General features: G+C 38.6%; 1 protein-coding gene across 3 annotated transcripts in view; it reads right to left on the minus strand.

Annotated features, from left to right (window-relative positions):
- Positions 1-26,464, minus strand: part of DIAPH2 (diaphanous related formin 2) — a 938,294-nt gene that overhangs the window by 473,248 nt on the left and 438,582 nt on the right. For all 3 annotated transcript variants that reach the window (XM_051827762.2, XM_051827761.2, XM_051827763.2), the window contains one exon: positions 8,283-8,384. In XM_051827762.2, coding sequence (XP_051683722.1) covers positions 8,283-8,384 — 102 coding nt within the window. The remainder of the gene's footprint in view (positions 1-8,282; positions 8,385-26,464) is intronic.

Consider the following 26,464-nt stretch of genomic DNA (forward strand, 5'->3'; position numbering starts at 1 on the left):
TGTCTGCCATAAAAGATGGTAAACTCAAAACAATCATACTACAAAGTCCAACAAGAATTTCAAGGCATGCTTCTGAAAAGACCTCCTTGAGGACAGGGATGGCCATCCAACGTCTACTGTGGTACTATACTATTTTATCACAGACGAGTGACAAATTACGGGAGTTGGACAGAGCTAATTTTTTTATTTGGGGAATTTAATGAAAAGCAATCAACAGCAAAACTGACTGACATACATAGACCTAAACGGAATATTCGATTTTCTGTTGATTTTGTTTTACCTTGTTCTATTTCAACAGCTGATGGAAATAAGCAATCCTGTCACCAAAAAAAGGATTATTAGGGGAAGTTAACGAAATGAACAAGAATATAAATACATGGATTTGGGAATTAAGTTTCTTTCACAGGATCTGAAAATTATTAAGCCAGCTTTTTCTCACAACTAGAAAAGCTATCATTCATATTTATAAGAGAAGGAAATTAGAAACAATTAGGGTATTACATATCAAAACACTGAACACTCTGAATGCAAGCAGATAAAATAAAGTTCACCTAACCCAATGAATATGCAAACCTATAATGTGATTTAATATTAATAGAACAGAGGATATAAAATTTTCTATTGAAACTAATTGCCTTTGATGATATAAGGGAGAAAAAAATCTATAAATTTCCTTTTCACTTGGTTAAGCTATCATGAATAGAGCTCATGAGCTCTTATGAGGCTCTAAAAAAATTAAAGCACAGCAATTTTATAGTTCTACTTCCAACTACAGACATAAATCTTCTCCTCCCACCTTGATATATTTGTGTAAAGAAAGAAAAAAAATTAAATGTGCTGTCAGCAATATCACATAATCTGTGATTTTCATTATAAAGATTTTTACACACAAGGATATCTCAACATCTTTTTGTTATATTATAGCCTTAGAATGTTTTTAATTGAAAAATATGGGTAATTTTGAAGTCAGGAAAACAAAGTACCGATTACTAAGAGAACTAATTATTGCTTTCTTTTTCTCAGAAGATGTGTTAGTTTAATAGATACACACAGTATGGGTCTCCATCCCCAGCGCAGGACAAGTGGGAATTTCCATAGCTCTGAGGTTTGAGAACAGCTGAGCTGCAAACACACTCCAAAGAGTCTAAAAGCTCCTGCTGAGGGTTCTAACTGCCAGAGCTTTAAAGATCTGTGCTTTTTTCTCAGTAAAGGTATAGCACATAATTACAGCAGTGTACCGAATTCAATTCTGTGGGAGGCAGGTTTGAGGACAAGTCAGTGGGAAGCTATGCAGCCAATCTACCCCTCTAAAGAAGAAGATTATTGATCATAGAAGGTGCGGGAACTAGCATATCCTTCTTACCAGGAGGTCTGCCTCTAGACAGAAGAAAGGTCTCTGGGGTTTTTTGTTTGTTTCTTTGTTTCTTTTTTCTTTTCTCACTTTTTTTTTCCCCAACTGATTACGTGTGATTATAACTAAACCTGTGGCTGCTAAAAAACCAAAAAGGTTATAGAAACCTTAGCGGCCCAGTCACTGTCTCAGATAAGCTTATTTCTTGCACAGTTTCCCTCAGTTTTGACAATTTTATTGTTTTTCATTTACTATTATTATTACCTCTACTATTTTAATGAATCTTGTACTAGTAATCTCACTTCCAGCATATGTCTATCCTTAGCTGATGAGATTTTGGTTTTACTACTTATATAATAATAGACTCTCAGGAGGAGACTGGCTAGGGTGAGGGGAATATAATCAAGTATTTATTGCTTAAGAAGGAAAGGAAAGGAAAGGTTTTTTTTTTTTTAAGATTTATTTTATTTATTTCAAAGACAGAGTTACACAGAGAGGTAGAGACAGAGCAAGAGGTCCTCCGCCCACTGGTTCACTCCCCAGATAGTCACAAAGGCCGGAGCTGCACCGATCCAAAGCCAGGAGTCAAGAGCTTCTTCTGGGTCTCCCATGTGGGTGCAGGGGCCCAAGGACTTGAGCCACCTTCCACTGCTATCCCAGGCCATAGCGGAGCACTGAATCGGAAGAGGAGCAGCCGGGACTAGAACCAGTGCCCATATGGGATGCTGGCACTTCAGGCCAGGGCTTTAACCCGCTGTGCCACAGCACTGGCCTCAAGGAAAGGTTTTAAAAAGGAGTTTAGGGGGTGCCATTTGTAGCTCAGTGGATTAAGCCACTTTTCATAATGTCAGCATTCCATAATGGAATTCCAGCTCAAGTCCTGTCTGCTTTGCTTCCAATCCAACTCCCTGCTAATGGCCTGGGAAAGCACTGGAAAACAGCACAAGTACCTGGTCCCTGCCACCCATGTCAGGGACCCAGATGGAATCCCATGCTTCTGATTGCTTTTCAAATACATAAATAAATCTTTTTTGTAAAGGGAGTACAAATTCTTTTTTTAAAGATTTATTTATGTATTTGAAAGGAAGAGCTACAGAGAGGCAGAGGCAGAAAGAGAGAGATATCTTTCATTCCCTAGTTTACTCCCAAGATGGCCGCAATGGAGGGAGCAGAGCCGATCCAAAGACAGCAGCCAAGAGATTCTTCTGGGTCTCCCATGCGGGTGCAGGGCCCAAGGCCTTGGGCCATCTTCCTCTGCCTTCCCAGGTGCATTAGCAGGGAGCCAGGACTCAAACCAGGGAACATAAATTCTTTAATGTTATCAAGAATCATGAATATACAAGAAAAGACAGAACTGAATCGAATATACTTGGTGTTGCATTCACCATAACAGACTGAAAAATATTGGTTAAGTACATCTCAACATGATTTTGTTCGTTATAAAACTTAGAATCTGGGGCCGGTGCTGTGGCACAGCCAGTTAATGCCCTGGCCTGAAGCACTGGCTTCCCATATGGGCGCTGGTTCTAGTCCCAACTGCTCCACTTCCAGTCCAGCTCTCTGCTATGGCCTGGGAAAGCAGTAGAAGATGGCCCTAGTCCTTGGGCCCCTGCACCCATGTGGCAGACCCGGAAGAAGCTCCTGGCTTCAGATTGGCGCAGCTCCGGCCGTTGCAGCCATCTGGGGAGTGAACCATCAGACGGAAGACCCCCCCCCCCCTTTGTCTGCCTCTCCTCTCTCTGTGTAACTCTTTCAAATAAATAAGTAAATCTTTAAAAAAAAACTTACCATAGGCATTTGACAAATAAGCTCACAAATAAACCCATAACTAAAGACAATAATAATTTGGAAAAGAAAAGAAAAAAAGGTGTTCAGAGAATTTAATGGGGAGTTCTTGTTTTGACTGACAGGTAAATAAAATGATGGCATCACTGGGAAGGCAAATTTGAAGCTAACACTTGAAAAATGAGCAGGAGAGAGGCAGGCAGTAAGTACAGATAAGAGGGAGAAGCATGTGCATGGTCCTGAGGCAGAGAAGAGAACAATAAATTCTAATACCTGAAAAATGGAATGAGGCTGAGGCATAATGAACAAGAGGCCAAGCAGCAGCAGATAAAAGTAGGATACGTGGGGGAGTGCCACACCACACAGTGCTTTGTAATCCATAGTAAGGAGTGGACAGCTATAGCGTCCATGGTGTAGAAGAGCACTGAGGATGGTGATGGTACAGATGGACCAAAGTGAGTAGGTCAATTCTATATTTTAGATGCAATCAGGAAGTAATTAACGACCATTCCCAGGAAAATTTCAATGCATTTTTGAAGGTACAATCTTGATTGCTATTGGTTGAACTTGAATGAGAGATAAGGAAATTGAGAGTAAAAGCAAACTGATCCTCATAAAAACTGATGTTAGGAAATGGAGAGAGGGCAGTAGCTAGCAGGTAGCTCAGAGTCCGTGAAGGATTTTTATTTACCTATCCATCCATCTGCCTATTTATTTAGGCAGCAAGTGAGTTAAATTTTTGTTTTTTTTGTGTGTGTGTTTTTTTCTTCTTTGTCTGAAGAGGTGCAGAAAGCAGAGACTGGCAACTTCAAATGGCAGTAGAATAACTAACAGAAGTAAAGTAGGCAAGAGATACTACTGTTGTCAAGTAGGAAGGGAATATCATTTCCCAAAACGGAGGTGAGAAATTAGCATGTACCAGAGTACCTCTATCTTTTGTTCAGTTTCCCCACCCAATGATGCACATTGATTAAAAAAACTGGCTATGAATTCTGACTGTTTGGATTGGAATTCTCAATCTACTACGTATTACTATGATTTACCTAGTCCTCACTGGCCTCAGTTTCCTCATCTATAATATGGAGCTAATAATAGTGCCAACCTCATAGGGTTTGGGGGGCAAATACATAGGGTGGTGTAAGAATCTGCACAGAATCTGCACAGTAAATCTTAAAAATATTTCTGTTTCTACCAATAACAGCACCAATAATAATAATAATAATAACTGGGCATCTATTTTTCTGAGGTTTGACAAAGAGATGAAAGATATCTGGAGATAATTGTATAGGTAGAAGAGATACTGTAGATTTTCAAGTCAGTGTATTTCCTTTCCTCTAGCAAGTAAGAGGTTAGGTAGTTGACAGTAAGTGAAAAGAACAGGAAGGCGACAGGCTTGAGAGAGTGGGTAAGATGTGGAAGAGCCACTAGGAAAAAGTGGATGGCCACTGAATGGGAGCAAGTGAAGTAACTGCTGAGATGGCAATGAGAGGTCAATTCAGGCAGAAGCGAAAATGTCAAAAAATACCAGTTCACTAAGTTCACCAAAGGGAACAGGAGGAAAGAAAGCAAGAAATTTAGAGGCGGAATGAGAATGTTAAGGGAGTTGGGCTTTATTCTATAAATTCATGGGGGTGGTAAAATTTTTGATGAAGAAATCCAAAGATAAATACTCAAATTGTTACGAAGAAAACAATAGCAGTGCTGATGGGGGAAGTGAACAGCGGCAAGGAGCCTATCCAGTTTGGAGTCTCTCAGTGATACAGGAGATTACACACGTTTCCCAAATTGTCATCATTATAGTCTGTTGACAAATGATGAAGAGCAAAAAAGAACTTGGGCATATTTACACAGAGTGAATTTAATTTTGGCACATACCTGAAACATATAAATTTGCAAAATTTTTACTTTTAAAAGATTTATTTATTTATTTGAAAGGCAAAGTTACTGATTTGAGGCAGTGGGGAGGAGACACACATACAGAGATCTGCCCTTTGCTGGTTCACTCCCTGAATGGTTGCAATGGCAGGTCTTGGACCAAGCTAAAGCCAGGAGCTGGGAGATTCATCTGGGTCTCCCACGTTGAGTGATAGGGGCCCAAGGACTTGAGTCATCTTCCGCTGCTTTCCCAGGCACATTAGCAGGGAGTTGGATCAGAAGAAGAGCAGCCAGGACTGGAAATGGCACTCATATGAGACGCCAGCATTGCAGGCAGTGGCTTAACCCATGGCATCACAGTGCCAGCCACACAAATTTGTACTTTTATAGATCTGAAATATGCTATTTTTGAGCTTCTAGTTCATACTTTTAATAACTGTCCATAAGTCCATTCTATACACATCAATTTTTGTCCACTTTATACAAGGTATGTTCTAGGCACTGCAAAGTACACATTATATCATTCAGTTAAAAATACTTTTCCTGATATGAATTTATCTAAACTTTATTTGGCAAATCCTGATTGATACTGTATTAGGTAATTTCCATGGTATAAACTACTTTCCATTGTCCTTCACCACTCTAAGTGTTCTGAGAGAAAATAAGAAGACCAGGTTATACACACACATCCACAAAATTATTTATGGATATGTGCATAAACAAGAAATCTCTTCCATTTTCTATTCTGCTTTTGATTCAGAAAGTATATTACTTTTTATGTCCCCAACCTTCATTTCCTCAGTGTGGTACCAAGGATATTCCTTTTGAAGGACTTGCTTGGCAAACTAATACATCTTCTAAGATAAACTGCATGCAGGAAAAAAAATGGCTTCAGAGAAATTGTGTAGTGTACCTACTGTAAAACTTATAACCATCATGACACAGCTGAATTCTTGGCTGGAATATAGCCTGGCTTCAATTGTAATATGAATCCACACAGCTTGAGATTCAAGTGTGGACTCTGGTCTAAGAAATGTTATTGTTTAATATTGTGCTAAAGTGATATTAGTTAATTAATAATATCTAGGCAATTCAGTTGATTAATTTGCCCGCTTCAAAAATAAAAGAAGTACACGTTTCCAGTACCTTTATATGCTCAATCTCATCCAAAATACACGTTCCTGATTTTCTTTTCAAGGATTTGATAGAATCCATATACATCAGTGTATGTAATGCCATATCTTAATAACCTCAAAATATGGGCAAAGAGTTATTGAATATGTCAAAAAGAGCACAGTGTGCCTAGTCTCTAAGTTTGATTTTAAACAGCAAAGTACCAAATCCAATCAGTTCTAATATATTACTAATGAAAAGGTTATAAAATAGTTCAAATGAAGAAACAACCTTTATTGACTAAGGGATCCGTTGGCAACTTAAAAATTCTTAACATGCAGATGGAAAACATTCAGAGATTCAGGATAAAGGTAGCAACCATAATGGAACTGTTCATTCATACAGCAAATAAACTTGTACTAAATACTCAAGTAAAAAACTTTTGTTTAATCTAAGAAATTAAGTAAATCTTCATGCCCTCTTTTGTGTTCTTTTTTTGCCAATTATTTAAATAACATGTTTTGGGAATATTAAACATATATGTCTACATTCTTTAATACAAATTCATGAGCCATCATCAAAAGTATCCCTTAAATACTTTAACTACCCCTTAAAATGAATGGGCATAAAAAAAAAAGAATTCATTCCAGTAGTGATTTAGTCACATTATGATAAACTGTATGATGTATTTAGAGAATGAGCCAGCTTTAAAAAAAAATACTTATTTGCAAGGCAAACCAAAATACAGAAAGCGAGATACCATTCCCTGCCTTATGCTCTAAAACTCTCCATGGGGGCAGGTGCTACGGTACTGCAGGCTAAGCTGCTTCTTGGGATGCTTACATCCCATATCAGAGTGCCAGTTTGAGTTCCTGGCTACTCCACTTCCAATCCAGCTGTCTTATACATCTAGGAAGCAGTAGATGATGGCTCAAATACTTGAGTCCCTGCTACCCATGTGGGAGACCTGGATAAAGTTTCAGGCTCCTAGCTTTGGCCTGGCTAAGTTCTGGATGTTATAGCCATTTGGGGAATAAACCAGCAGATGGAAGATTCATTCTCTCTCTCTCTCTCTCTCCCTCTCTCTTCCACTCCCTCTCTCTCCTATCCCTTACCTCATCATTTTAGCTTTCAAATAAGCAAACAAATAAATAAATCCTTTAAAAAATTCTAATGTCTTGGGCTGGGTTGGGAACTGGAACCAGGAACCAGGAAATAAATCAAGGTCTCCCACATGGGTGGTAGGATCTCAATTACTTGAGTTACCTGAGCCATCATGCCTGCTTCCCAGGGTCTATTATTACCCTTTAATTTCAGCCAAAGATTTTTGGGGCTAAATCCTAACATCAATATCTAAATAGAAAAAAAATAGCTGACACAATCCTTGTCGCTCCCCCTCTTCGTGGAGGAACGACACAGGACCCTGCGCTGTTCTTTCGTCTGCTCGGCCCTCCCCGGGTTTCCTGCTGGTTCTTCCCGGGTTGGCTACTATCCCTTCCACCTCCGTGGAAGGGCAGTTCCCCCTGGCCACATTCCCCACTTCCGCAGGGGAGCGGCACACCGCCGGCCGGCTTTCTTGGGGGCTGCACAGGCGTTCCCCTTAGATGTTCCCCATAGATGTTCCTGGTGCATGCCGTCTCTCTCCTCCTTTATAGTCCTCCTCCGCCAATCCTAACTCGGCTGCCCACACGCCGAGTACGCTGCTCTCCTCCAATCAGGAGCAAGTCCTACAGTTTATTGGTTGAACTGGAGGCAGCTGTGCGGAAGCTGTTTACTTCTCTCCCAGCGCCATATTGTGGGAGAGCAGATGCATAGAATAAGTCTTAATTCCAGTAACTCAGTCCAGTCCGGATTGCTCCCCACAAATCCTGTATGTATCTTGATATATATTAATAAAATTAAATATCAGTACTATTACAGAGATTATCCCATAACGTATCTAAATTTTTTTGTGTGTATCAAAATTAATGTAATTACATTCAATAGCATGACAAATAATAACAGATGAATAAGGATTTTATTCTGAGCCAAAATTATATTAAATTATGTAGCTATACAGTAAAAAAAAATCAACAATTGATAGGTCTTTCTTTTCACTGTTTCTGACATGTATTACCGCCTAGCTGATTCCGTGGGACTTTAGGCTCTTGATACATACCACAACTCCAAATTGTTCAGGCTCACAGAGGTCATCATATTCATTCTTCAGCTGTGCTAATTCACTGAGTACCTTCTGTTCAGGAAGGTGTTTTATCAGATTCTAAAAATAAATAAAAATATAAAGACTTATTTTTTATTATTTTAAAGATTTATTAAGAATTCTTTTTTTTTAAGATTTATTTGTCTATTTGAAAGGGTTACACAGAGAGAGGAAAGGCAGAGAGAGAGAGAGAGAGAGAGAGGTCTTCCATCAGCTGGTTCACTCCCCAGATGGCCACAACAGCCAGAGCTGTACTGATGCAAAGGCATGAGCTGTGCCAATTTGAAGGCAGGAGCCAGGAGCTTCTTCCCAGTTTCCCACAAGCGTGCAGGGGCCCAAGGACTTGGGCCATATTCTACTGCTTCCTAGGTCATAGCAGAGAGCTAGATTGGAAGTGGAGCAGCCAGGACTCGAACCCTCATTCATATCAGATGCTAGCACTGCAGGTGGCAGCTCCACCCACCAGCTACGCCACAGGCCACAGTGCCAGCCCCATTAACAATTGTAAAAGTGCTTAACTAGGATATTAAATTTCTAAAAAGAGTTGTATTATAGTACCAGAATATTCGAACTTTTCTCTCTAAAAATTAACCTAAAAATAGACTAAGAAGAAATATGAATAAAACATAGAAACTTGTTTGGCTTCTATGTACTACATTCCATAAACGTCAATTAAAATAAAGACTATATAGGAATAAATGGCTGGGCACATGGAAGACCAAATAACATAGCCAAAATGAGAGCTTAAATTATGATCTCACAGCTAGATTTATTCTGTCAATGGGCACGGCAAACAGACAAAACCTCCTTTTTCAAACCAAACAAAGGGAGAGATAAAAAGTCTTACTAATAGCTTCAAAATTTATAGACAGGTTGCATAAGGTGGTCTTCACATTTGATGTTAAAGTGAGGACATAGCTTTCCTCATAGGCCGTGTCTACCTCACAGAAAATCCACTATCAGAATACACCTGTGACGAGAGAGTTCCAGCTCAAGCCATCAAAGTTTAGGGATGGGACTCAGCACCCCTAAACTTGCATCCTCTTAGAAGTTTCCTCTGGTCTGCTTTAACAGAAACCAGGAAGAAGAGGAGTAAGCTAGGCAGGATTAGCAATGTAAAGACTGGTGGCAGGCCAATTAATGGTAGCTTTACTCAGTGATCTGCCATCAAGGAAACCCAATAGGCCAGTCCACTGCAAATGGCATTGGTTTTTGATGTGGAAAACCAGGGCTTCAGCAGAAGTCAGCTTATGAAGAGCCCTGGAAGCTCTGCCAGCCCAAGGCTGGGTCACTGGCGATGGGACTGCCCTAGGGATTGAAGGACTCCTGGGTCAGAGTCACAGATTCCATTAGCTCTAAGCTGAAAAAAGCTCTTCACCTGGCCCAGCTTCCAAAGTAACCACCACTGTTGAGGGGATGGCCAAGTAGGGTTAGAAACATTGCAGGCAGAACTGCAAATTTCCTTTTAGACATGCCACCTGCCTTTTATTCAGGCTGCTTTCCTCCCAGGCCAGCTAAGTAATGGAAGTCAACAAGGTGCTTTCCCTAAGGCGGTTCACACCTCCTTTATGATGTCACTTTCGGTACCCCATGTGAAGAGATAGATAGGTCTGGGCCTCCTACTTGGCCAGGTCTTAAAGCCCACCTGATTATTATCAAGCCCCTTCTGTCAGTTTCTATTTGCCTCTCAATGGGAAAACTTCCTCATGGTTTAGACAGCTCCTTTCTTCTGAGAATGACTCTGCCCTTTGTTTTAGACCCTGTGTATTTAATCTTTCTCCAGACTTGAAAGTGAAATTATAGATGGTCATGCATATGAAACCCCAGATGGAAGCAGTTTCTGTAAGCTGGCACTGTTTATCCCTCTAGAGGCCACCTCCTGCTGGAACTCTGTCTTGTCTCCCTGTCCCAATGACACCCCTTTTCAGCATGAAGCAGCCAGAGTAGTCATTACTCAGTTCCCTTAACAGAAGTTAGGGTTCATTCTTCTGGAGGAGGGAATGTGAGGAGTCATACAGGTTAATAGGCAATCAGGTTGGTCCCAGTGGAAATTCAGGGTGCAAAATGCTTGCTTTCCACAAGTTATCTTTAGCAAGGTCAACAGTGCTTGCTTGTCCACTTTTTTTTTTTTGACAGGCAGAGTGGACAGTGAGAGAGACAGAGAGAAAGGTCTTCCTTTGCCGTTGGTTCACCCTCCAATTGCTGCTGTAGCCGATGCACCACGCTGATCCGAAGCCAGGAGCCAGGTGCTTCTCCTGGTCTCCCATGGGGTGCAGGGCCCAAGGACCTGGGCCATCCTCCACTGCACTCCTGGGCCACAGCAGAGAGCTGGCCTGGAAGAGGGGCAACTGGGACAGAATCCGGTGCCCCAACCGGGACTAGAACCCAGTGTCCTGGTGCCGCAGGCGGAGGATTAGCCTATTGAGCCGCGGTACCAGCCCTCTGCTCCTTTCAATCCAGGTCCCTGCTAATGTGCCTAGGATGCAGCAAATGATGGCTCAAGTACTTGGGTTCCTGCTGCCATTATGAGAAAACCACATGGCCTGGCTCTCGGCTTTTGCCTGGCCCAGTCCCAACTGTTGTAGTCATTTGGGGAGGAAACCAGCAGATGGAAGCTGGCTTGCTTGCTCGCTCTCTCTCTCTCTCTCTCTCTCTCTCTCTCTCCCTGTATGTGTGTGTGTGTATGCATGTGTTTCCCTCTCTCTCTGTTACTCTGCATTTCAAACAAATAAATAATCTTTTTTAAAAAAAAAGCCACAGAGAGAAGTAACTTACACTTACAAGGGATCTTCAATAAGACTAAAATGCCTAATTTCTCATCAGAAACCATAGAAACATTGTTTTGAATGAAAAAGCTGGCACCAAGAATTCTATATCCAACAAAACTATCTTCTATCAACTATGAAGGAGAAATTCAGCCACTCCTAGATTAAATTTAAAACAAAAATCCTGAGATAATTCATTGCTAGCAAAACTGACCTATGAGAAATACTACAGGCTAAAACGAATGGGCTCTAAACAGTGACTCAAAGATATATGCAGCAATAAAATCATGTATAAAGGTAGCCACACAGGTAAATATAATAAGCCAATGTTCTTACACTAATACTTTGTGGTGCCTCTTATTTTCCTATATGATTTAAAATGCAATGCAAAAATAATAAATATAAATCTTTGTTAATGGGCATAAAATGTAAAATGATGTAAGTTTTGACAATTAAAATATTAAAGGGCAGGGACAGAGATGCACAGGAAGAGAGCAGATGCATATGATTAAAATTAGGCTCATGGAATTCAAACTAGGTTGTTCAAGTTTAAGAAGTTAATTGTAATCTCCAAGGTAACTACCAAGAAATAACCAAAAATCATCAGGAAAATAAGAAGGAATCCAAATGACACATGTAAGAAAACTCAATACAAAATATATAATAATATATATATCGTTGAATGAAATAAACAAGTCAGGCTAAAATGTAAAAAAATTAAATGGGCATGTATATAAGTTTTGCTACAAATAAAATGTTTTGATAAACTTTGTTTTAAATCTTTTATGAACAAATTGATGGGAATTATATACTACCATAGTTTTAATGATTTTATGACTATTTTAAAATTTACTTTATACAAGTGAAGTTAAACTTCTTTTCATTTGATTATTACATATAGCCCTTGCATATTTTCCTGCTGGACTATGGTCTTTTTTCTCTTTATTTAAGAGAGCCATTAAGACTTTGACTGTAATGTAAATTAAAAATATATTAGCCATAAGGGAAACACAAATCAAAACCACAATGAGGTTTCACCTCACTCCAGTTAGAATGGCTCGCATACAGAAATCATCAAATCATAAATGCTGTTGAGGATGTGGGGGAAAAGGTACCCTGATCCACTGCTGGTGGGAACGTAAACTGGTGCAATCACAAAATACATACAGAAAACAAATAGCTAAATGGCAGGACCAAGCCATTCCTTAACTGTAAATTCTTTAAAGCTAAATTGATTACAATTTCCAATTAAAGGGAAGAGTTTGCCAGAATGAATTAAAAAATAATTCTCTTCCATGCAGTCTGTAAGAAACTCACTTTAGATACCAAGACATAGAGGTTGAAGATAAAAGGATGGAATATCATATTTCACATAAAAAGTAAGCAAAAGAGAGGTGGGGTTGCTATTTTTTGACAGACAAAATGGACTTAAAGTTAAAAAAAGGTAAATGTTTCAATCTATCAACAAGGCTTAATGATTATAAACACATGCACATCTAAGAACAGAGTTCCAAAATTGAAATAAAAATTGACAAAATTGAATGGAAAAAATACAGCGTTCTGCAATAATGGGTAACAAATTCAATATTGTAGTTTCAACACTGCTTAGAACAACTAGACAGAAGATTAATAAGGAAAGAAAAATGGAAAAACACTACAAACCAATGAGCCCTCACAATCATATATAAAACACTCTACCCAAGAAAATCATAATGTATACAGTTCTCAAGTGTTTTGCAAGACAAACCTTATGTCAGGCCACAACAAAATTTTTTTAATTAATTTTAAAGGGCTAAAATAATATACAGTATCTTTTGTAATCATAATGAAATAATATAAAGTATCTTTTGTTATCATAAGCTATGAGGAGATAACTAAAGGAAAAGTAGAAGGTTTTCAGCTATACAGCTGTTAACAAACACTCTCGAACAACCAATGGGTCATTAGAAGGAAAAGCAAGTAAAACTGAGAAATGCCTTAATATATATGAAAACAAAACCACAAAATACCAAAGCATGAGAAATACAGTGAAAATAGTGCTAACAAAGGAATATTGTAACAGTAAATGCTTACATTAAGGATGAAGAATGATCTCAAAATAATAACCTATTTATACATTTTAAAGAACTAGAAAATGTAGAGTAAATTAAACCTAAAACAGAGCAGGAGGGAAATATAGATAAAACAAAATAGAGAACTTAAAACCAATAGAGAAAATCAGTGAAAGCGAAAAGTCGGTTCTTTGAAAACAAACAAAAAAAACCTGACAAACCATATCAGATTAAGAGAGAAGACTCTAAAAACTGAAATCATAAATAAAAGTGAAGACATTACTATTCATTTTACAGAAATAAAAAAGATGGTAAGAGAATACTATGAATAACTGTACACCAGCATATTAGATAACTTACAAGAAATGTTCTGATTTCTTGAAACTTGCAAGCTATTAACATTTTCAAGAAGAAATAGAAAATCTTAATAGAACGACAATAAATAAGGGGATTGAATCAGTAATCAAAATCCTTAAAACAAAGAAAAGTCTAGGACCTGATGGCTTCACTGGTGCTTCCCATCAAGCATCTTAAAAAGAATTAACGAAGAGGAAGAAACATTTCTAACTCATTCTGTAAATTGAGCATTATCCTGATACCAAGGTGGCCAAAGACATTATAAGAAGGGAAAATTACAGGTAAATAATACATACTGAAGTACTTGCAAATTTCCTCAAATAATACTGGTAACCTGAATTCCATAGCATAATAAAAGGATTACAGCATGCCCAAATGAAGCTCTCAGAAAGCAAGAGTGGTTCAGTATATGAAAATCAATTATAGTAATATAGCACATTAACAGAAAAAATTATACGACCTTTTTTTTAAGATTTATTACAACCATTTTAATTGATATAAAAAACATCGTTTGGGACCAGCGCTGTGGTTTAATGGGTAAAGCTGCTGCCTGCAGTGCCGGCAGCCCATATAGGCAGCGGTTCAAGACCTGGCTGCTCTACTTCGATCCAGCTCTCTGCTATGGCCTGGAAATGCAGTAGAAGATGGCTCAAGTCCTTGGGCCCCTGCACCTGCGTGGGAGACCTGGAAGAAGCTCCTGGCTCTTAGCTTCGATCTGGCACAGCTCCGGCTGTTGCAGCCATCTGGGGAGTGAACCAGTAGATGGATGGAAGACTCCCTCCCTCCCTCTCTCCCTCCCCCCCCTACTTCTGCCTCTCTGTAACTCTGCATTCAAATGAATAAATCTTAAAAAAAAAAAAAAAAAAAAAAAAAAAAAAAAACACCTTTTCGATATTGCTGCATACCGTGCCAAGGGCAAAAGTGAAGCGGGAAAGAAGGGCCCTGGTAGGCCCACAGGCTCAAAGAAGAAGAATGAACCTGAAGATGAGGAGGAAGAAGAGGAAGAGGAAGAAGATGGAGATGATGAGGAAGAGGATGAAGATGAAGAATAAATGGCTATCCTGTAATGATGCGTGTGGAGTGTGCGTGTGTGCTCAGGCAGTTGTTTTGCTAAGAATGTGAATTCAAGTGCAGCTCAATATTAGCTTCAGTATAAAAAGCTGTACAGATTTTTGTATAGCTGATAAGATTCTTTGTAGAGAAAATACTTTTTTTTAAAAATGCAGGTTGTAGCTTTTTGAGGGGCTACTACATACAGTTAGATTTTAAAGCTTCTGATGTTGAATGTTCCTAAATATTTAATGGTTTCTTTAATTTCTTGACTTGTGTATGGTAGCACAGCAAAGTTGTAGGATTAGTATCATTAGTAAATTTGGATTTTTTTTAGGATGTTGCATTCTGTGTTTTTTTTTTTTAAATTTTGCAATAAAATTATGTATGTTAAAAAAAACACCTTTTCATGGAAAAAATCATTCTATGAACTAGGCATTCATAAAAGGAAATCTAGTCAATAGGATAAAGATAATATATAAAAACTGATAAATGACATCATATTCAATGGAGAAAGACTGAAGGCTTATCTGCTAAAATCAAAAACAAGAAAAATATGGCTGCTTTTTACAACTTATATCCTCAAGTTCCAACAAGAACAATCAGGAAAATGGAAGGGGAGGGGAGGAGAGGGGAGGGGAGGGAGGGAGGGAGAGAAGGAGGAAGGAGGGTGAGAGGGAGGGAGGAAGGAAGGAAGGCCATTCAAATTGAAAAGAAACTGGAAAGGAAGACTTAAAATAAAAATTACTTCTGTTCACACATTATATTATCTCATATGTGGAAAACACTAAATGCCCAAAAATAAAAACTGTTAGAGCTAATAAATGAATTAAGCAAAGTTTCAGCATACACAGCCAACACACAAAAATCAGTTACATTTTATGCATTTGCATTGAACAATATAAAAAAGGAAATTGAGGAAAAAATCCATTCATAATAGCATCAAAATAGCACCCACAGTAAATACTGCTTCATTTTCACTAGAATGGCTATTACCCAATAAATGAAAAATGACAAGTTGCTAAGAACATGGAAACATAGAAACTTTATAGTATTGCTTTGGGAGAGATTAAATGGTGCAACAGTCATAAACAGTGGTTGGGTTCTTCAAAAATTAAACAGAACTATTACGTACTCTCCAATTCTATCATAATGTGACTAAAATATGTCAACTTGACTAAGTCAAAGGATGCCCAGATTAAATATTATTTCTGGGTATGTCTATGAGGGTGTTTCTGGATGAGATTAGATTCTGAATTAGCATACATAGTAAAGTATTTAGATTGTCCTCCCAACGTGGGTGGACTTCAACCAATCCATTGAGGGTTTGAGTAGAATAAAAAGGTGGAAGAAAGAGCAATTTGCTCCCTTTTTGCTTCTTGACCACCTGCTTGAGCTGGGACTTTGGCCATCTTGTGTTGCTCACTTGGGATTTGCACCATTGGCTCAGATCTCCTGATTCTTGGGCCCTTAGACTCAGAAGTTGGACCAGAATTGTATCATTGGCTGCCCTGGAGTTCCGGCTTGCAAATGGCAGGAGAGGGGAATTCTCATCCTCTGTAACAGAATGAGCCACATTCTCATAATAATATATATGCTATTATATTTGTTTCTCTGCAAAACCCCAACTAATACACCTAGGTATGTACACACACACATACAGCTGTAAACAAGGGCTCAGAGATGGTACACAAATGTACACAGCATCGTTACTCAATATCCAGAAGGTGGAAAGTATCACCTGTCTGTTCAGAGGTGCACTGACAAAATGTGGAATATATGCACCTTTTATATTTGAGATAAAGGGAGAGGAGAGGGGAGAGGGACCTTTCATCCACTGTTTCACTCCCCAAGTGCCCACAAGCTGCAGCTGGGGGCCCAGAACTCCATTCAGGTTTCCAACTTGGCTGGCAGGGACCCAAGTATTTCAGCCATCACTTGCTGCCTCCCAGGGTACATTAGCAGAAAGCTGGATGAGATGCAGAGGAGCCCAGACTTGCACTGGTGCTCCAACATGGGACACATATGTCCTGAGCCGCAGCTTAACTTGCTGCACCACAACACCCAGCCGGAATGAAGTTTTGGAACATGCTATAACGAGGTAAACTTTGACATTTTGCTTAGTGAAATAAGACAGACACAAAAGGATAAATATTGTATGATTCCATTTATATTAAGTATATAGAATAGACAAATTTTTAGAGACAGAAAATGAAACATAGTTATTTTAATCCAGGGTGTTCAGGACAGGGAGATATTGCTCATTGGGTACAGAATTTCCATTTAGGAAGATGAAAAAATTCTAGAGTAGTGGTGGTGATGGTTGCACATCAATGTAAATGTACTTAATGATATTAAAAGTAGGTAAAACAGTAAATTTTATATATTACATATCTTTCCATAATAAAGAGTAAGTGTGATAGGCCACATAACAGTTTAAGTCTAAACTCAATATAGTCAAAGTACTATATTTACTCTGTCATAAGCGCCCCTTTTTTTCCTCATTTATCTTTTCTGTCCCCCCACTCAACTTTGACTTTCCATTAAGGTCCAGGCCTGTAATGCTACCCATCATTTAACTAGTTGAGACTCAACTTTTCAAATATTATGCCCTTCGACATAAAACAAAGAGATGGATACAATCTCATACATGTATGAAACCAAGGACATTGTTTACTTGTTTTTATTAATGTCATTCTCTGTCTTTAAAGATTTGTTTATTTAGTTGAAAGGCAGAGTTAGCGAAAGAGAGAAGAGAGAGATTTTCCATCTGTTGATTCACTGCCCAAATGGCTACAACGGTCGAGGCTGGCCAGGCTGAAGCCAGGAGCCCAGAACTCTTTTTAGGTCTCCTACTTGGATAGCAGGGGCCCAAGTACTTGGGGCATCTTTTGCTGGCTTCCCATGCACATTAACAGGGAACTAGATGGAAGTGGAACAACCAGGACATTAACCAGCGCTCATACAGGACGCTGGGATTGCAGGCAGCAGCTTAAAGCACTATGCCACAATGCTGCCCCTGTTCTCTTAATGCCAAGGTATTATTTCCATTTCTCCAGAGTATTTTGAAACATGGAAATTAGTCAACTGATGTTAATTTTTTCCTGTTAATGAGATTTTTTGTGAAGTATATCAGTATGTTATTAAGGAAAAGAAAGACTCACTTTGGTCTTTTTTGAAATTAAATTAGAAAGATTAAGAACATTATTAAAATTATTTTAAAAATTCAGTTCTGCATATTTAATACTCTCCATCTCCATTTTAAATTTTAACTATGAAATATAAGTGTTATGGAATGAATCAAACCTAAAATGGAATTTTGGCTCAGAATGTGAAACTTTCGGGTGTTATTTTATCTCATGCCTAGCTATAGATTACCTGATAACTCACTTCAGAATGCAGGCTCCACAGTGGGAGGTGACGTATCTTTTCTTCCCTGTTCAGCTGTATGAAATATTTAACATATTTAGTGGGCCAGGATGGATTCTGACTGTGGATACTGTTTTATGAGTAAATTACAAGCTTATATAACTGCTAGGGCTTAGTAGGCCCTATTTTCAAATAATAACTATAATAAAATTTATACTCTCCAATGTATGGCAGATTACTATTATCGTAATAGTAATCATAATATCATAATCCTCTCTGTAGGATTTCAAGTTTAACGCGTTCATTCGAGCTTATGTGTAAAGACACCTGAGTTTTTCACATGGATATTAAACTTTGTGGGCAAGGATACAATGTAAAATTGGACAATACTATGTTTTCAGGCTCATGAATTCCTGACCGGAAGAGGAAGGAGATAAGAAACCAAAAAGGAGATATTGTGGTAATCATCTGCCTCCTCTCACCTTCAGCCACTCATGAAAAGCATGACAAAATATAAAAATGAAAAACTGTATGAGTTCAGGGTACAGCTTGAGATAGATGTGGAAAGTTCTGGAAATCAGCCTCTAGTCAATGTGTGTGGTTGACTAGGGGGCCTCCTGGGAGAGAAATCTCCCTGAGGAAGGGAAGCAGTAGCAAGTAAATTGCCGAGTCCAGTAAGACAACCTACGATTGGGAAAGGTTTCATGTGATTCTGACTATAGCTTATCTGTTTCTTGGATGTGTCTGCAGGCCCACTTACTCATCCCCAGCATGGTCAAACGTTTCATGGCAATGACAAAGAGAGTTAAGTGAAGAACACGGCTTTGGTACCACTCGAATCAAGTGTATTTCGAAAGGAGAGAGGGGGAGAAGATTTGTTTCCCTCCTTCCCACAGAATACCCCATTACCCTTGGCACCTAGAAGACTTCAGCACACCACCAGCTTTGCCCCATGGGAAACTTCCCATTCCCCTCACACAGTTGTCCCCAGGGATGGGGTTCAAAATAGAAAATGAGAAAAATCATCCATTGTTGATACATGCAAGCTGACAAAACTCATTTGGGGAAATGTAAGCCACTCCTTGAGACTCCTAGATGCATCCAAGGCACAGACTTTTGAAAAGCGTTAGGGTCCTGTAACAGCAGCCAGGAGCAGAAGCAAGAAAAACAGAGGCAAATGGTGTGAATCCACCCAGTGTTGCAAAATTGATATTGCCCAAAAACTGTATACTTAAGAAAATTAAAATAATGCCCTTAACACCACGACTACATCTGTTCTCTAAATAAATTGCAAAGGTCAGTTAAGAGTTCAGACTCTCTCCATACTCACTGTAACTAAACTAGCAGAGGCCAGAAACCATTTTTAAATACAACAGGTTCTGACAAACTGTAAGTGGATGAGCAGATATCCTGTAAAGTTTCAGGGCACAAACTTTTCCATTTCTCCCTCTGCATGCTGCTGCTTAGCACGGAGCCCCCCCCCCCCCCAATATTTCAAGATTTGTGTTTCAAAGATCAATTCTGGGTCAGTACGAAAGTTTCATTCTACAAAATGTCAATATGCTGAGGTTCACAAAGAAAACAACCAAGTAGAAAGCAGAAGCTGTGTCACCATATGAGTAGATATTATCTTCATCTTTTACGCATCACAAATTCCCTTTCTGATGACTGTCAATGTTATCTGAAGGAATTTCTCCCAACAGACCACAGGTTTTCAATACATTTTACATTTCTGCAATTACTCTATAATACTTCCAAAGCTTTATTTCCTTTAAATGTTAATTGCACACTTAAAGGTTAGTTAAGCAGAGGTATTGAACCATAATGCCCTTTCCTTCTTGCCAAAACATAACCTTTCTTTTTGGTCTTATATCTCACTAAGTCATGTTAGTACCAGAAGAACTATGTTAGGTTCATTCTGAGTCAGTCTGTCATCTGAAATATAAATGGATTTGAGCCAATTTTTAAAAAAATATATTATACTATTGTATACAAATAAAACATCTAATAGTATTATTTTAATGACATTATTAATATTTTAGTATTTTTTAAAATACAGATAAGGAATATTTTCCCCAAAGTCTCAGCTAAATCTCCATCACCTTTTTCTTTTTAAAAGACTTTATTTATTTACTTGAAAGAGTTACTGAGAGAACAGAGAGATCTTTTTTTTTTTTCTTTTGCCAGGCAGAGTTAGACAGTGAGAGAGAGAGAGAGACAGAGAGTTATAGACAGTGAGAGAGAGAGAGAGAGAGAGAGAGAGAGAAAGGCCTTCCTTCCGTTGGTTCACTCCCCTAATGGCTGCTACGGTAGGCGCTGTGCCGATCCAAAGCCAGGAGCCAGGTGCTTCCTCCCAGTCTCCCATGTGGGTGCAGGGCCCAAGTACTTGGGCCATCCTCCGCTGCCCTCCCGGGCCACAGCAGAGAGCTGGACTGGAAGAGGAGCAAGCAGGACTAGTACCTGGTGCCCCAATCGGGACTAGAACCCAGGGTGCCAGTGCCACAGGTGGAGGATTAGCCTAGTGAGCCACAGCGCCAGCCCAGAGAGATCTTTTTTTATTATTCTTTTTTAGAAGGAGGGAGATTATAGAGATAGAGATGAGAGCAAGAGAGAGAGATCATCCATCTATTTGGTCACTCCCCAAATGGCTGCAATGGCCAGGGCTCAGCCAAACCAGAGCCAGTAGCTTCTTCCTGGTCTCCCACATAGGTGAAGGGGCCCAAGCACTTGGGTCATCTTCTACTGCTCTGCCAGGCACATTAACAGGGAGCTAGATTGGAAGTGGAGCAACTGAGACTTGAGCTGGCACCCATAAGGGATGCTGGAGCCACAGGCAGAGGCTTAACATTATAGGCACAGCACCAGTCCCAAATATCCATAATCTTGACACACCTCTCCCACATTGTGAATGACCAGAAAACTCAATCCCTTAACTATCAAAATTTATTATGCAATGTTTTTCATTACTTTCTTATGGTTTATGGCTTTAATTGGTGTTTGTGTGTGCAATTAATGTACTTAAATCATATTTATGTGTTTCTTTCTTTTTCTTTTTAGTTATACGGCAAATACTTTGACGACAGGGACTGGTTCCTGCACCAATTTTGTTTTTTTTCCATTCTTTCAGCAAACATATTCTGACTACCTACTATATGATTTCCAGCACATTAACCACTAGAGATTCTGACCTCATAAAGATTATATAGGTTCAAAAGGGCCAGGTATGGGGGCTGGTGCCATGGTATAGTAGGTTAATCCTCCACCTGTGGCTCCAGCATACCATGTGGATGCTTTTCCACTCCAGCGGCTCCTCTTCCAATCCAGGTCTCTGCTGTGGCCTGGGAAAGCAGTAGAAGATGGCCCAAGTGCTTGGGCCCCTGCACCCACTCTGGAGACCAGGAAGAAGCACCTGGTTCCAGGCTTCGGATCGGCACAGCTCTGGTCGCTGCAGCCATTTGGGGAGTAAACCAACAAAAGGAAGACCTCTCTCTGTCTCTACCTCTCTCTGTCTGTAACTCTACCTCTCAAATAAATAAATAAATAAAATCTTTAAAACAACAACAACAAAAGGGCCAGGTATGCTCTTGTATACACAGTGGAACTATAATCAACATACAAGAGATAGAACTTTGTGTTCCATTTGATGCGAAGTACATTTCTTGTCAAGTTGGGAAAATACAATTCTTTCATTTTGATCTTAAGTTCCTAACATTTCTATAAGTTATAAATTAGACCCAGAAGAGACAACACACCAAAGGATGTTAAAATGCTTATTAACAGGCTTCCAGCATTCAAGGGGTGCCTTTAGAATCCTCTCCATGGAGCCACTAATTAAAGAAAAAAACCTTAGCTGATAAAAGTACACATAAGCATTGAAAACCTGATGAGAAAAATTATTGATCATGGATTAACAATAACTGTATCTTATAGACAGCCAGGTTTTAACAGGTTTTGTACATAATTGAATCTTTAACTTCATTCAGGTGGAGAAATTTACCCTAAATTATTTGAAATTCTGATACTTTATGTTCAGATTATGTTTGGTACCCTAAAAGCCTCAATGACTCTCCCAGGACCGATTTCACCTCAGTGCTAATAACCCCAACCAATCTCCAGTCCTGACCACACTTACTCATCCTAATTCCACATTTCTAATTGACATTCCCTCCCAGATGTCCCATCATTAACTCAAATAGAACAAAACTAAAGGAGAACTCAATCTCACTCTGATCCCTCTTGCACCCCTTATCAGCTTCTCCTAATGGTTCCATTCTGCCAACAGGACTGGCCTCCCCCCATTTTCTAAGCTTTCAAGCTCGCAATTACTGTTCAGTCACAAGTTTGTTTTTTTTTGTTTTTTGTTTTTTTGGACAGGCAGATTTAGACAGTGAGAGAGAGAGAGAGAGAGAGAGGGAGAGAGAGAAAGGTCTTCCTTCCATTGGTTCACTCCCCAAATGGCCGCTACAGCCGGCACGCTGCAGCTGGTGTGCTGCACTGTTCTGAAGCCAGGAGCCAGGTACTTCCTCCCGGTCTCCCATGGGGTGCAGGGCCCAAGCACTTGGGCCATCCTCCACTGCACTCCCGGGCCACAGCAGAGAACTGGACTGGAAGAGGAGCAACCGGGACAGAACCGGTGCCTCAATCAGGACTAGAACCCAGGGTGCCAGTGCCGCAGGCGGAGGATTAGCCTAGTGAGCCGCAGCGGCAGCCAAGCCACAAGTTCTGACAATTCTTCCTGGCAAAATCTCTTTCAGATTCAACCCTTCCTTTACATTCCTCAGCCAAAAATTGAGGCTAGGGAAATCACATGATATCTAAACATTTCCTAATTTAAGTTCAATTAAGTTCAAAGTGTCCTATCAATGTACTAGGTAGATTAATGGAGATGACAGATATATTTATAATTTCTACAATTATATAATTAAAAATTATGACTCTGTATATTAAAACTCAATTCCTGCTAATGTCATGATCCTATTTACAGAAGAAACATAATGTGTTTAAAATAATTTATATGATTTACAATTAATCTAAAAAATATTTATGAAAAATATTTTCGATACTAATTTTCTTTTATTTATTACCTACTTTGTGCTTTAAAAAACTGTAAACCCTATTAAATATAAAAGTGATTTCAAGAACTAAAAAAGTAGAATATATAGAATGAATGACTCATTGTGAGTATTGAATAATATGAGGTATATATGTCCATGTCTAAATGTAACATATGCTTCCTATACATAAAACAGATGGTTATTCATGTTAATATTCTTTTATGAATTACATCTTTTAGGCATTATAAGTAACAAACTTCACATAAAGTATATTTTCATTTAATTATCAGGAGGTCATCAATTTAAGAGTAGTTAAAATAGTAGTAAAATTTTAAAAATATATCTTTAGATTAAAACCAAGCTGGCAAGAAATTAAGGAAAAAAACCATATTACTCACCCACCTCCACTTCCCTAAAGTGAAAAAAATAAAAAAGCACTCATTTATAGACATAACCAAAAGCTGAAAGACAAATTTTCCCTATGAACATTAGCCAATTACAAATCAGATACAAAAACACCAAAAGAAAAGGCTGATGAATCAGACTGCATTTAAAATAGCAATAATTGTTCATGAAAAGACACCATGAAGAAAATGAAAGATAAGAAATGTAGGAAAATATTCAGAATACATAAGCAAAAGCAAATTACTGTCCCAGAAACATCAAAAACTCATACAAAGCAACATGAAAATGAGTGACACAACAAAAGAAAAAAATGGACAAAATACTCATACAAGTATTTTACAGAAGAGGAAACAAACAGCTCCTAAATGGTCCAGAGATTGTCTTAAAAGTGCTAAATCTCATTAGCAATCAAGAAAATGCCAATTAAACACATAAAGGAGATTCTATTTTCCCACATCTGTCAATCTGGCAAGAATATATAATTCCTACAACATCAAGTGTCACTCAGGGTATACACCAACAGTTTTCAATACTGTCTTCACATAAAGGTAACCTTGGAAGTTTTGTTTTTGTTTTTAATATTCCTGGACTCCATCCCTGGAAAATATAATTTAATTAAGGGACAGGTCAAGACAACTGTATTATTTTAACTTTCCTTAAATGATAATAAATGGGCAGCTGTGTTTGAGAATTCCTTATTTAGAGCCATGGGAATTCTTACACAGTATTGGTAGGAAGATAAATTGGTTCAATCATTTCTGAAAATAATTTATCATTATTGGAAATGCTGAAGATGTATATAAATCCATAGTTCAGCAATTGTGAGACCCTAAAACCATTCTTAATCTCTAGTATGGTACAGAATCACATGGATGGCTAAGCACAGATTGCTGGGCCCTATCCTCAAAGCTTTCTTTTTTAAAAAAATCATTGATTTGTGTATGTATGTTTGTCTGTCTGAAGAGGACAGAGCGCGAGAGTGCTACTATCCACTGCTTCAGTCTCCAAATGCTTACAACATCTGGGACTGGGCCTAGCCAAATCCAGGAGCTGTAGGTGGCAGGGACTCAAGTGCCTGAGCCATCACTTTGGCCTCCCAGAATCTGCATTAGCAGGAAACTGGAATCAGGAGCAAAACCAGAGAGCTGGAGGCATCTTAACTGCTAGGCTAAATGCTCACCCCAAGATTTTGTATTTCTAACATATTCTCAAGTGATGCTGAGCCTGCTGGTCCAGTGATCTCACATTGAGAACCCCTGATCTAGAGGAGTACTTCAAAACTTGTAACAAGAACTTGCATATGCAATAGTGTTTTTATTCATAGTATTTATGATACCAACAAAAATAGTAAAAACAAAAGCCTAAGGAAGAACTTAAATTTCACTGATAGAATAATAAGTAAATTAATCATGTAATATGCATACTGTGGAAAAAAACATAGCTATATAGATCATTTTAAAAAGAATGAATCCCAAAAAAATGAAAAATTTAGTTTTAGAACTGATATATAGTATGATTCTATTTCTGAAAATTAAAAGAAAGGTGAAACTAAACAACATATGTTTTAGCCACACAAAAATATGTAAAGAAATGCATAAGGATGATAAACTTGATTCTCTCCAAGTTTTTTTTTTTTTTTTTAAAGAAAGGACTTCATGGGTATTGCTAATGTGAGAATATATTAGAGAAGTACACCAAATGACATTTTTGTAAAATTTAATTCAACCATGTGTCCTCAGATATTCTTGATCATCCCTGTTTCATCAAAACTGTATAGTTTGGGACATAGCCTTCTATTCATCTGGTGCAATTTCAATATGGACTTCTTTTGATGAGCCTATTGAGAAGATTACTCAGTGAATCACTATCATCTAAATAATGGACCCTGATATTTGCAATCTATAAATGCACTCCCCAGTTTGCTTCACAAGGCTTAAACTCATCTGTTTCAAATTTGTGTTTTTTAAGGAAAAATAATCATCAGCTTTTTGTGGACCCTTTCCACATATCCTATTCATTTTCACAAAGAGAACCTTCAACTGAGTTTAAAAGGATGGAGATAAGAGACAAACAGATGATCCAGAAACACTTTTATTCTTAGGCATTCTTTTGTGCCAGGACTAAGGAGAGCCAGTCAAACAGAAACTGAAGAACTCTTATGACAAATTATAAATTTAGCTTTGTTTCAAATATTTTCCCTTTGAAGCAACATTCAAATTATGAAGATATCCCATTGAAGTATATTTGGCCTGGGGAATTGAATTTCTAACAGATAAAGTCAATGACATCCTTCACTACAATCCTCAAAAATGGACTGTTTTCTCAACTATAAAGAGATGCATTTATGTTTGTTGACAAACATTCATCAAGCAAACACTACCAACACTCTACCTTCAAATGGAAAGCAATGGGATAGATACAGAGCATCAGGAATACATGCCAATGCCAAATTACACAAAAAGAAAACAATTCTTAATTTACATATATAAGAAAATATATCAATATAGGGTGATCAAATACATTTGTTATCCCATGACTGCTTTTATGTTGGTTAAGTCAAGTTTACCACTTTGTGAAATCTTGGCTTTACTTCACATGTAGTTCCACACCAAGTGTCCACTACTATGTGATTACTCTTTCATTATTTACCCATTCTTTAAATGCCTTTACTGTTTATTTGAGGAAAGAAGGGAAGGGGAGGGAGAGAGAAAAGAAGCACAAGCCCACACATCAGTTCATTCTCCAAATGCTTACAATGGTTGAGAACAGGATTGGCCAAAGCGAAGAAAGGGTATTGCAATTTAGGTCTCCCAAATGGGCCGCAAGAACCTGACTGCTCAAGCCACCACTACCACCAGGAAGCTGGAGTCAGGAGCCAGAGCTGGGCATCAAACCCAGGCATGCAGACATGGCTTAGGGTGTCCTGATAGTTGAAAAACCCACCCCTAGGACCTACCCTCTTGATGATACTTGATGTGTTGGCCCTCTGTGGAGACCTGGGCATAAGATCAGATAAGCAAGTCCATTGGTTCAGGACCTAAGTAGGAGGCCTGGAAAATATTCCCAAGTTCCCTTAATAAGTAAGCTCA

Source organism: Oryctolagus cuniculus, chromosome X (assembly GCF_964237555.1).
Source record: "Oryctolagus cuniculus chromosome X, mOryCun1.1, whole genome shotgun sequence".
Taxonomy (NCBI): Eukaryota; Metazoa; Chordata; class Mammalia; order Lagomorpha; family Leporidae; genus Oryctolagus; species Oryctolagus cuniculus.